Here is a 13,838-nt window from a genome sequence, read left to right as displayed (position 1 = left end):
TCCTTAACTGTACACAGAACATTTTCCAGGATAGACCACACATTAGAACACAAAATAAGCCTTGATAAATTTAAGAAGATTAAAATCATACCAAGTACCTTCACTAATCACAAGGGTATGAAACTAGAAATCGATTACAAGAAGAAAACAAAAACAGACAAACACATGAAGGTTAAATAACATGCTACTAAACAGTGAAAAGGTCAACAGTCCTACCGAAGAAGAAATCAAAAGTTACCTTGAGACAAATGAAAATGAAAACAGAATGACCCAAAAACCTATGGGACGCAGTGAAAGCAGTTCAAAGAGGGAAATTTTAGAGCAATGCCGGCCTACTTCAAGGATTAAGGGGAAAAAACTCAAATAAACACATTAACCTTTCATGAAAGGAACTAGAAAAAGAAAAACAAAGCCCAATGAGTCTAAGGAAGTAAACAATAAAGATCAAAACAGAAATCAATGAAATAGAGTCTTAAAAAATAACAGAAAAGATCAATGAAACTAAGAGCTGGTCCTTTTTATTTTTAAGATTTATTTATTTTTAGAGAGAGGAGAAGGGAGGAAGAAAGAGAGGGAGACATCAATGTGTGATTCCTCTCATGAGTCCCCTACTGGTGACTCGGCCTGCAACCCATGCATGTACCCCGACTAGGAACTGAACCAGCGACCCTTTGGTTCACAGGCTGGCACTCAATTCACTAAGCCACACCAGCTAGGGTTGACACTGTTCTTATAATATTTTTTTGAATGTCTCCTCAGGCAAGGGAAACAAAGGAAACAATAAATAAATGGGACTGCATCAAACTGAAGAGTTTTGCACAGTAAAGGAAACCATCAACAAAATGAAAAGATGACCAACTGAATGGAAGGGAGATATCTGCCGATGATACTAGGAACTCATATAACTTAACACCAAAAACCCCACAAACAATCCAATTAAAAAATTGACAGAGGACCTAAATAGACATTTTTCCAAAGAGGACACAGAGATGGCCAACTGACATGAACAGATGCTCAACATCACTAATCATCAGGGAAATGCAAATTAAAATCATGATGAAGTATCCCCTCATACCCGTCAGAATGACTATCATCAATAAACCCACAAACAACAAGTGTTGGTGAGGATGTGGAGAAAAGGGAACCCTTGTACACAGTTGCATTGTAAATTGGTTTAGCCACTAAGGAACACAGCATGAGGGTTCTTCAAAAAATTAAAACTAAGGCCCTGGCTGGTGTAGCTCAGTGGATTGAGCGCGGTCCTGCAAACCAAAACATTAAAACTAGAACTACCATATGACCCAGCAATTCCACTTCTGGGAAGAAATCTGAAACACTAACTTAGCAAAAAATATGCATCCCTATGTTCATTGCAGCATTATTTATAACAGCCAAAATATGGAACAGCCCGAGTGCCTGTCAACAGATGACTGAATGAAGATGTGGTACAGATACACTATGGAAATCTTCTCAGCCATTAAAAATAATGAAATCTTGATACCTGGAACAACATGGGTGAACCTAAAGGATGTGGTGCTAAGTGAAATAAGTGAGACACAGAAAGACAGATACCATATGATTTCACTTATATGTGGAATCTAATAAACAGAACAGAAACTCATAGATACAGAATAAATTGATGGCTGCCAGACTGCAGGGGAGGGATGGCTAAAAAAGGTGAAGGGATTAAGAAGTACAAATTGCCAGTTATAAAAACAGTCACGGGATGTACAGTTTAGCACAGGGGATATGTCAATAATATTGCAATTACTATGATGGCTACTAGACTTATTGAGGTGATCCTTTCATAGGTTATATAAATGTCTAATCACTATGTTGTACACCTGAAACTAATGTAATGTTATATTTCAACTGTAATCGGAATTTTTTTTTAAAAAGCAGGGGGTAGGAAATATTACAGGTGGTCATTTGTTCCTGCAGGACAAATCTGGGCAGTAGACCCTGGGCAAGGCTTGTACCCTGTCCTTTTGTCCATTTAGGACTCAAATTCATCAACATATTAACATTTTTACTAACATTGAAAAATAGGTCTGATTTTGCCAAATTCTTTAACAATAAGGACTGTTTTGGCATGTAGGTTATATAGCTAACCTGGAACATTTCCCACAAATTAAATGAGATAAATCTGAAGCTCCAAAGTTTTAATATAAGTGAGAAGACAAAAAGCATTTTATAAAATATGATAGCAGAGAAGATATATTACAGTTATTACTATTTGGGTTTTCCTCACTTAATGCATCAGATTTGACACATGAAAGAAAAACAGGTATAATCAACAATTACAAGGTAAATCTTGGTAAAACTGTCTTGATATACTTCCCAGGAAACTAGAAAGGGAAAGGCTGGATGGCAAATCCTTTTGCAAGTCAGATGTTTCTAATTCCATGCTTTCAACAAAACTGAAGAAATACCAAACCGAGTGAACAGCTGATAGATCATTAAAGAGCAGACTGATGTAGTTAATAGTAACGCACTGGTGCTGGTTTCTTAGATGTGACTAATGTACCAGGTTTATGCAAGATGTTAACAAGGAAAGGGACACTCAGAAACTCTCTGTACTGTCTTTGTAACTTTTCTGTAATTTAAAACGATTCCACAATAAAACATTTATTAAAACAAATTGATGACAGATTACTATGTGATTGTTGGCATGTAACTCAAAAAGAATTCAGGGGACTGAGTAATGTTGCTGTTACAAAATCTTCTCCATTCCTATTTAATTATTTCTCTGAACAAGATTTTCCAGGGACTTATACCTATAAATATAAAAGCATAGGGAGCTGAATCCTATTTCATTTTAGCAGTAAGTAACACTCATCTTACAATACTTGAGTTCATTGAAAAACTGTCTCCATCCACACCATCCAATGCCAAGAAAATTTCATTTTTTCCTTGTTATTAAAATTTGTAATATATTTGTCAGTTTGATCAATTGTGTATTATTAATAAATGTGACCATCCTTCACGCCTATAAAATCCATAACCTTTAGTGCTTTTATGAAAAATTTTTAAATTTGAATTTATATACATCATTTTTGTTGTGAAGATCAGTAAAATACTAGAAGCATAAAAGTGTGTGACATTAGGATAAAATTTGTGGGGCAAGGAAATAAGGGCCCAAGGAGAAACGTAATGTCAAATTCCCAACTATTAAAAAAAAGCCTGTGCATTTTTTAAAATGATGAGGGTATATCAAATCATCACAGTATTTAGATTTCTTTATATACATTTAAATGAGTGATGAAAGTTTTCTTTTTAAATGTCAATTTTATCATATATGAAAAATTATACCCTTTGTAGATACTTAAATATATTATGAAAATGTAGCTGTCAATTCTGAACGTGTGAGACAAAGGTTTCCTAAACCACCTGAGGAGGTGAGAAGCCCTGACTGACAGAGCTCTGGGCACCTGGGCCTTTGGGATGGTTTTACCGGGAGGAGCCTGAAAGCTTCCCTGTGTTGGCAGTGCCGGAGCAGGCAGGTGAGGATTAACCTGTGGGCATTAATGCTGATGATTTTCAGCAGTACACGCAGGGGTGAGCAAAGGAGGAGCAGGTACGGTTATTACAGAAGCTTTATTCACTCAAAAGAATATCACAATGGCAAAAAAAATCTACTTTTGCCCACCCTATCGTGTGTGTGAGCGCGCACGCGCACACACACACACACACAATGGAATGTTATTCATCCATAAAAAAGAAGAAAATCCTGCCAGGAAGCCCAGAGAACTGCAAATAAGATAACACCAAAGAAATCCACCTGACACACATTATAATTAGAATGGCAAGAGAGAAATACAGAAATAGAATCTTAAAAACAACAAGAGAGAACAACTTGTTACATACAAAGGAGTCCCCAAAAGAGTATAAGCAGATTTGTAAGTAGAAACTGCAGGTCTGAAGGGAGTGGCGCAATATATTCAAAGTGCTAAAATAAAAACAAACAAAACAAAACAAAACAAAAACCTTCTAGCCAAGAATACTTTACCACCCAGCAAAGTTTTCCTTCAAAATTAAAGGGGAGAAGTTAACCACTAAACCAGCCTTACAAAAAAAAAAGTTAATAGAACTTCTTTAAGCTCAAAGAAAGGGTGCTAATTAGTAACAGAAAAAGTATGAGGTATAAATCTCACTGGTGAAGATAATTGTACAGTAAAAGTGGTATATTAATCACTTTTAAAGCAAAAGCCCATTATTGACATACACAAAAAAGAGAAAGGTACCTACCTAATCATACCACTAAAAATATCATCAAATCACAAAGAGAGCAAGAGAATGAGAAAGAAACAGAGGAACTACAAAAAGCCCAAAATACAAGACTGCAATAAGTACGTACCTACCAGTAACTACTTTAAATGCAAATGAACTAAATTCTCTAAACGAGACAGAAAGGGGCTGAATGAAGACACAAGACCTATCTATATGCTGCCTACAAGAAAGCTACCTGAGATTCAAGGACACACACAGGCTGAAAGTGAAGGGACAGAAAAAGATTTTCCATGTCAGTGGAAATTGAAAGAAAGCTGTGATAGCTATACTTGCATCAGACAAAATGGACTTTAAAACCAAGACTGCAATAGCAGACAAGGAAGGCCATTATATAATGATAAAAGGATCGATCCAACAGGAGGATATAACCTTTGTAAATATTTATGCAGACCACACAGGAACACATAAATACATAAAGCCAATATTAACATAAAGGGAAGTATTCTAAATAGAAAGTAATACAATACTAGGAGACATAAGAACCCCATTTTCATCAATGATCATATCATCCAGACAAAAAGTGAACTAGGAAACATCAGCCTTAAGTGACACATTATACCAGATGGAATTAACAGACATGTACAGAACGTTCCATCCAAAGCAACAGAACGCACACTCTTCTCAAGTGCACATGAAACTTTCTCCATGACGGACCATGTGTTCGGCCACCAAACAAGCCCTGATCAATCTAAGGAGACTGGAATCATATCAAGCATCTTTTCTGACTACAGTGGTCAGAAAAATGGAAGTAGAAATCAATGACAAGAATTCTGATAAATACACAAATATGTGGAGATTAAACAACATGTTAGTAAACCACTGGGTCAAAGGATAAATCAAAAGGGAAATAAGAAAAATCTTGAGAAATATGGAAATATAATATGCCAAAACTTGTAAGAGAAAGCAAAAGCAGGTTTAAGAGGGAAATTTAATGATAAATTCCACAAAAAAAAAGAAACAAAACAAAACAAGAAAAATCTCAAATAAACAACCTAACTTCAAAACACCCCAGGGAACCAGAAAAAGAATAGAGTGCAAAGTTAGCAGAAAGAAGGAAATAAAGATCAGAATAGAAATAAATGAAACACACTAAAAACAACAGAAAAGATCAATGAAACTAAGAGCTGACATTTGAAAAAATAAACAAAATGGACAAAGTTTTGGCTAGCTTTACCAAGAAATAAAATCAAATAAAATCAGAAATGAAAGAGGAAACATTACAACTGATAGCACAGAGATACAAAGAATAAAAATAGACTAAAAATACAACTTATGTGCCAGAAAATCAGACACCTAGACGAAACGGATAAACTCCTACAAACATTCAATCTACCAACACTGAATCATGAAGAAAAAGAACAAGTGAACAGACTAATTACTGGTAAAAAGATTGAGTCAATAAACAAAAACCTCCAGACAGGGCCAGGAGACTCAATAATCAAAAGTCCAGGACCAGGACATTTCACTGGTGATTTCTACCAAAGATTTAAAGAAGAATTAATACAAATCCTTCTGAAATGCTTCTAAAACATAGAAGAGCAGGGAATACTTCCAAACTCATTTTACGAGGCCAGCAATGCCCTAATAACAAAACCAGACAAAAGATGCCAAAGGAAAAGAAAATTACAGGCTAATATACCCGATGCAAAAATCTTTAACAAGATATTAGCAAACCAAATTCAAAAATACATGATAAGGATCATATATCATGATCAAGTGGAATTTATTCCAGGGAAGCAAGGATTGTTCAGCATTCACAAATTAATCATGTGATACCCCATATTCACAAATGAAGGACAAAAATCATATTATGATATTAGTAGAAGGAAGAAAATTGTTTGACAAAATTCAATATTCATTTATGATAAAAAGCTCTCACTGAAGTGGGTACAGAGGGAATGTGCCTCAACATAATAAAGGCCACATATGACAAGTGCACAGTTAACAACATGCTGAATAACGGAAAAAGCTGAACGCTTTTCTTCTAAGAGCAAGAACAAGACAAGAATGCCTATTCTTGTTACTTTTTTCCAACATAGTACTGGAAGTCCTAGCTACAGCAATTAGGCAGGAAAAATAAATAAAAGACATCCAAATCAGAAAGAAAGAAAGAAAGAAAACTGGGTATTTTCAGATGTCATGACAATATGTATAGAAAACCCTAAAGACTGTATCAAAAAGCCTGTTAAAATTAGTCAACAAATTCAGTAAAGTTGCAGGATACAAAATCAATACACAAAAATCAGTTTTGTTTCTATACATTAATAATGTGCTATCAGAAAAGCTACAAAATCTATCCTATTTATAATACATCAAAAAGAATAAAATACCTAGACATACATTTAACCAAGGAGATGAAAGACCTCTACCCTGGAAACTGTAAGACATTAGTGAAAGAAACTGAAGACACAAATAAATGGAAAGATATTTTATGCTTATGAATTGGAAGAATTAATATTGTTAAAATCCATACTACCCAAATCTACAGATTTGATACAATTCCTAATAAAATTCCAATGGGTATTTACTGACATTTTTCACAGAAACCACACAATCAATCCTAAAATGTGTGTGGAACCACAAAAGACCCTCAATTGCCAAAGCAATCTGGAGAAATAAGAACAGAGGTAATCATGCTCCTCATATCAAACTGTATCACAAAACTGCAGTAACCAAAATGGTATGGTATTAGCATCAGAACAGACACATAGATCAGTGGAACAGAACAGAAAGCCCAGAAACAAATCCATGAACATACTGTCATTTAATTTTTGACAAAGGCACCAAAAATATGCAATGAGGAAAGAATAGTCTCTTCAATAAATGGTGTTAGGGAAACTAGATATTCACATGCAAAAAAATGAAACTGGACTTCTATCTGACTCCATACTCAATAATCAACTCAAAATGGGTTCAAGACTTGAAAGAAGACCTGCAGCCCTAAAACTTTGGGAGAAAACATAATAGGTAAGCTCCTAGACTTTGGTCTTGGCAGTGACTTTTTTGGATTTGACACCACAAGCAAAGGCAAAAGCAAAAACAACATATGGGACTCCATCAAACTTTCTAAAAGCTTCTGCTCAGCAAAGGAATCCATAAGCAAAATAAAAAGGCAAAGAAAATATTTGCAAATCACATACCTGATAAGGGATTAATATCCAATATATACAAAGAACTCATAAACCTCAATAGCAAAAACCCAAAAACCCAGTCCTCCAAAGAATACATAGAGATGGCCAAGTCCAGAAAAAAGTACTCAATATCACTCAGTATCAGGAAACTGAAGTGAAAACCAGAGTGAGATATCGTGAGACAAGAGATGACAACTGCTGGTGAGGATATGGAGAAAGAGGACTTTTTGGTGGGAATGTAAATTGGTACAACTACCACAAAAATTAACATGAAGTTTCGTTAAAAAGTTAAAAGTAGAACTACTACATGATCCAACAATTCCACCTCTGGGTATGTACAGGAAGGAAACAAAAACACCAACACCAAAGGATATATGCACCCCCATGTTACAGTAGCCGAGATACTGGAACGACCAATGGCGTCCATGGATGGGTGAGTGGATAAAGAGAACATGACACATATCTGTTATACAGGATGTATTTTACAAATACAGGGTGGGGCAAACAAAGGTTCACAGTTGTTTGTATGGAAAATAATACAATGATAATAAATAACAACACAAGAATACAATATACCTATGGAGTATTATTCAGCCATAAAAAATACTGCCATTTGCAACAACATGGATGGACCTTGAGGGCATTATGCTGAGTGAAATAAGTCATATGGAGAAACACAAATACCATATGGTCTCACTTATATGTAGAATCTAAAAAAAGCCCAACAACAAAAACTAAGCTAACAGTTCAAAGAACAGACTGGTGGTTGCCAGAGGTGGGGGTGGATGAACCTGCTGAAGCAGGTCAAAAGGTACAAACTTCCAGTTATGAGTCAGTCAGTCCTAGGGATGTGATGTACAGCATGGTGACTACAGTTGGTAACAATGGATTGCATATTTGAAAGTTGCTAGGAGATCAGATTCTGAAAGTTGTCATCACAAGAAAAAAACTTTATCACCATGACTGGTGACGAATGCTAACTAGACTCATGGGATCATTTCACATACTGTAAGCCCTCACGTAACATCAACAGGTTCTGGGAAAGCTGTGTGATGACACAAGAACTCTGCCATAGGCCAGTCTATATACAACCAAGAACTCAGTTCCCAAGGCCTCGCTCAGTGTTACAGCAAAACATTAGTCAAGTATCAGCTGTGTATACAAATAGCAAGTCATTATGTTGTGCACCTAAAACAAATATACTCTTATGTCAATTACGTGTCAACAAATATAACCTTATGTGTCAATGAAAAAGAACTCACCTATAATACAGAAAGAACTGTAAGTCATTAAAATGGAGAGATAACCTAATTTTTAAAAAATGCCTAAAATATTTGTACAAGAGAAAATATCCAAAGGACCAAAATTTACCTGAAAACATGCTAAAGCTACTCAGTCATCAGGACAATACACACCCACCAGAATGGCTAAGAGTTAAGTTTCCAAGTCCCTGCTTGGGCTACAATGTAGAACTGGAGCTCATACACTGCACCGGACGGTACACTTCACCGCCACTTGGGAAAGAAACTATTTGGCCCCATTCCCTAAAGCTGAACACGTGAACACCGAAGACATCACAATCCCACTCAAAGACATACTTCCAACACAATGCAACGTGTGTGCACAGAAGGCCTTGCTCTTTTGCAATAGGAGCCTCAAATTGGAAACAAATCTCTCAACCACAGAATAAGTACATTGTGGTCAATTCCGACAGTGAAATATATGGACTTGGTGCTGTCTGCTACTCACAGCAACCTAGGTGAACCTCCCAAACACGGTGTTAAGTGATATATCAGAACAGAAAAGCAAAATATCCACCCTTGCAGAATGAATTTACTGTGAAAATAATAAAGGTCCCTTAGGTTGTGCAGATCCCATCTAAGGCCCTACATCTAATTTTATATTTATAGTTTTGTATTTTATTTAAATGGGGTCGTCAATTGTCTCAGCCTCACAGCCCCATGAGCCCCTCCTCTCCTCATGCAGTACAAAAACAAGCAGCAGCAGCGGGTGACACATCTGTGACACAGGACCTGAGGACCGCAGTTAACACGGCTGTATGGTGCCACATGGAAGCTGTTGAGAGCAGATCCTAAGAGTTCTCATCACAGGGAAAACCACACTTGTTTTCTTTTTTTAAAAAGTGGTTTCCTCTGAATCTGGTATTTTACACACTGAAACCTCATCTCCAGAAGGACCCCGGGCTTCTCTGACTGCGAAAAGCGTCCACTGGAGACACGTGAGGGACCCTGCATGCAAATCCTGTCCGCTTCTCTCTGCAAGGAGCCACACGTGCTCCCACCTCGGGGCCCCAGCTACTCCTCTTCCCAGACTGGTCTCCTCCCAGGCACCTGAACGTCCGACACCTCACTCTGTCAGGTCCCCATTCAAGTGTCACCTTACTGACAAGGCTCACCTGAGCACCCATGTCTGACCACACTGCATGTGCCATCACTCCACTTTATTCCTGTCCTTGTGCCTGCTCTCCTCCCACAGCCTTCGCTGATGACTGTCCCCTCATGAGACCAAGCTCCCTGCTGTACCCCACTACTGAGAACTGTAACGACGAACACATGTGGACTTAAACGATACCGATCACATGACTGCATCTTCTTTCACCAACCCAGTGTTACAAGGTGAAAGAATGGGTGGGCTTTTGAAATTTCTTAATGGGATAAAATGCTCTATACATAAGCAATAGCCATCAAAGTTGAAAAACACACTGTCTGCCTCAGCAAGTTCACCTTGAGGACTTCATCCTACAGATACCCTGGCATGTGAGCAGCACGGAGACCCGCAAGCAGTGACGTCCCTGTGGTGCTGTGCACAGAGTGAATGACAGAAACAACCAGAAGTTCATGCATGCATATCTGGGTGCACTGGTCTTGCACACTATGTAAGTAACCAGAGTCACACAGGAGACACTAAGGCGGCCCAAACGTGCAGATACTGAAGCACTGCCGAGTTCGTAACTGCAGCAGCTAACATTTGGGCAACACTGTTATAAGCGCTTCATGCTTATAACAGTGAATTCTCTTCAAAGCCACCCATTTTACAGATGAGAACACTGAGAAAGATAGCACAGAGCTCAAGTCATTTCCCAAGTCAGGTCACTTCCCAAAGCCACCTAGCCAGGAAATGCCAGAACTGGAATGCGAAGCCAGGTGAGTGGCACCCCTAGCCACCGTGAAACACCGCTGAAACAGTGGGTGACATGTTTCAGTAGGATGGGGCACATATCTGACGTGCCTTTCTGTGCAGAGCCTTTCTGAAAGGACACATAGAAACTGACTATAGAAACCTGTCTGGGAGGAAGCGGGGTGGACTGGTGGGAGTAAGATTTTATCACCATGTACTCCTGCACCACCCGAATTCTTACACCTACTACCTAGTCAAAAGCACATTGTGTGAATATTCGTTGAGTCACTGGGTCCTAAGTCTGGGATGGACCTCATCATTTTATCGGAGGGGGTATAACCCAAGGCACAGACTTGCCTGAGGCCACCCACATAGGCAGTGGGAGCCCTAAGGCACTGCCAGGGCTCCAGCCTCCCAGCCTCCTGGTGGGTTCTGCTGCCTTCTCCACTCTCTCAGCATGTCCACTGCAGCTGACTCAGCTGTCACAACTGGAGACTTTCAAAAACTTCCAACAACATGGAATTGGGAGGAAAATTATGACTGGGAATTCGAGTGTTGACACTTGAAAAATACCAACCCCCCTCCACTGCAAGCACTTCAGCATGTTACGAAGGCTCTCCGGCTGTCTCTGGAAAGGTTATTTTCAGAACATTCCACTTAAACCTGGAGATGCAGGGTTCTCTGCTCTTTCTGGGAGCTGACACCACAATTTACATTAAACAAATGTTTTGAAAATTAGCTGTTCACGGTTCCAATTTCAGCTTCCCCCAGGGTTTAATGTTAGCCAAACACTCGTACAGTAAGCAGACAATGTGATTCATTGTGTGGAAGAAAAACAGACCACCATAACAGACTTCCTGCTTTTGTAATCAAGGGAAAAGCGGAGTGTTCGAGCGATTATTGACATGTGGGTATTAGAAACACGGTTCCAAATATAGCTACTAGGAGCACGAGACGCACTCACGCCCCCTCCATAGTTCCAGTCCAAAAAGAAAGAAAAGCCTTTCTAGTGTTTGGTTGGTTGGAAAGTTCAGAAAGTCATGGGCAAAACTGCTAGGAATCAGAGTGACAGGGAGCACGGGTCAGCCCGGGGATGCCAGACACACTGCAGTCGGGAAGCTGCACAAACAGGAACGAGGGCCACGGCTTGGGCCACAGCTGGAGGATGGCCAGGCAGAGGGACGAGGTCCTGCCCTGCTGGTGCCCCGCGCCCAGCAGCAAGCGCCCTGCTCTGTGGGCAGCCCGCTCCCTGGGGCCTGGTCTCAAAGAGATGATGGACTTTGCACCTTATTCTCCTTTAACATCTGAAAGGGGTTGTGCAGGCACTTTTCCCTGCCTTCCCCATCCTGCTCCTCCCCCCAACTGCAAATGTTGAAAGGGGGAAAAGAAACCGTCAGCCTGCTAATTTTATAGTTCGCAGGAATGAGAGCGGAGCACTCTGCGAATTCCCCGCCTGGCTCCAAGCCTCCTCCAGGACTTGTGAGCTAGGCGGAGTGCAAGCGTCTGGAAATGGATTTACAGGATGCTCTTCAATATCGGGTTTCTCTCTCAAAGAGCTGGGGCCGGGCGGGGTGAGATGGGGGGAGTGAGGCGGGTGGTCTGTTGGAAAGAGGAATTTAGACTCCAATGTTCTCAGGGAAGCTCTTGTTTGCACAGAGAAGGATGTACAAAAAAGCACACCCTCTTCCACCTCAACTACAGAAGGCCTGCCAAGAGTGTGGATGGGAGGTTAGAGGTCAGGGAAGGTGCCCCTGTGTGGTGAAAGCCAGTCCGGCTGAGGCACAGACATACCAGAGACCCAATCTTTGGACAGGATCACATGAGGGGACAGGCTGGGACAGCAGCAGGTGTGTGATTCTGGGCCAGGGCCCCTGCAGCTGTCCTGGGAGGTGTCCTCACCATTTCACTCTGGTGAGAGGCTTTGGGCTCCAGGAGGAAGAATGTCCTGACCAGGATCATTAGACCCAATGAGTCATTTCCAAGGAGTTCATCCAGGGGCTTACAAAATAGTGAGGCCACCTTCTGCCAAAGCTGACTGTCCCCTAGTCTGGCTGGTGGCTGGAAGGCTGACTCCAGAGAGGCTGCCGCAGGGCCAGGCAATCCCACTCACCCAGAGCTCCAACCGCACTGGACCTCGTTTGCTAGCCCGGGTGCCCACTGTGACAGCTGCTGGAGGCAGAGCCCAGTGACAAAGGGGCATACTAATGAGAAGGTTTCTCTCACTACAAGAAGATTGGCACCCACGACCTGGTCTCAGCCCCAGTTGAGTCTAGTAGGAAGGGCCTCAATAACGCACCTGTTTTGCTCCTTAATGAGGGAATCATTCTAAAAAGCAAACTGTCTTGGACTGTCCCGGCTGGAACATGGTCAGGAGGACATGCAGCCATGGCAACTCAACATCGGTTCTGAGAGCGCCCGGGGAAGGAGGCAGCTGGCAACCTCTGGGCAGGGCCTGATGGTCACTGTCCACAGCACAGGGAAGCTACTGTGCACACAATTTACCTCCCACAGGTGGGGGCATCCCCTCAAAGGGCCAGGCACAAGGCCCTTTGACCCCGATCCACCTAGCCCCCTGCCTGCAGGAATCCAGTCCCAAAACTGTGTCCAGACTTTGGCCACTTGAGCAGGACCAGACCCTCTGTAACTGGTTCCCACATGTCCCTCCGTAGTGCTGCACCCCATCAGTGGGATGAGTACTCAGCAGGAAGAAGCCCTCTCGATCCACCTGTCTGCACTGCCCTGCCCTGCCTCACACACCCCTGATGAGTCACGTACCTTGGATTTCCGGGCCCCTTTCTTGCCTCCTGTCTTCTTAGACGTGGGCTTCTTCTGGGATGGAGACTTGGCCTTTTTGGCTGGGGGCGGCGTGATGATGGCTTCCAGCTTCCCTTTGGATCCTCTTTTCTTTGCTAGCAACTCCGGGTGGATGTTTGGCAACACCCCACCACTGGCTATGGTGACTCCTTTTAGCAGCTTGCAGGAAAACCAAAGTAGCAAATGGTGAGCCAGACCACCCTGCCTCTGACCTTCACGACATCTGCCCTGCCCATCGAGGCTTTCCGTTTTGGTTGGTCCTCTACAAGGATGTGGATGGGACCCAGGTTTACTCCATGGGAACAAGTCCTCAGAGTCCCTCACTCAGGGTGGGGAATTTTGATGATCTCTTTCCTCTTCAGAGCACCAAGTACCTTGTTTCATCCCTGCCCCCCACTCCCAATAAGGCCTTCAGGAGACACTGCTGTGATGGCCCCTGCTGTGAGGGGACAACGCTAACAGTCC

The 13,838-nt window shown here is 41.3% G+C and overlaps 1 protein-coding gene across 6 annotated transcripts in view; it reads right to left on the bottom strand.

Moving 5' to 3' along the window:
* MACROH2A1 (macroH2A.1 histone) overlaps positions 1-13,838 on the bottom strand; it is a 69,092-nt gene that overhangs the window by 25,939 nt on the left and 29,315 nt on the right. For all 6 annotated transcript variants that reach the window (XM_037059500.1, XM_037059501.1, XM_037059498.1 and 3 more), the window contains exon 4: positions 13,335-13,532. In XM_037059500.1, coding sequence (XP_036915395.1) covers positions 13,335-13,532 — 198 coding nt within the window. The remainder of the gene's footprint in view (positions 1-13,334; positions 13,533-13,838) is intronic.

This window comes from Sturnira hondurensis, unplaced genomic scaffold (genome assembly GCF_014824575.4).
Source record: "Sturnira hondurensis isolate 20B ecotype Veracruz unplaced genomic scaffold, ASM1482457v3 Scaffold0011178, whole genome shotgun sequence".
NCBI lineage: Eukaryota > Metazoa > Chordata > Mammalia > Chiroptera > Phyllostomidae > Sturnira > Sturnira hondurensis.
This window is presented reverse-complemented; position numbering and strand designations above follow the sequence as displayed.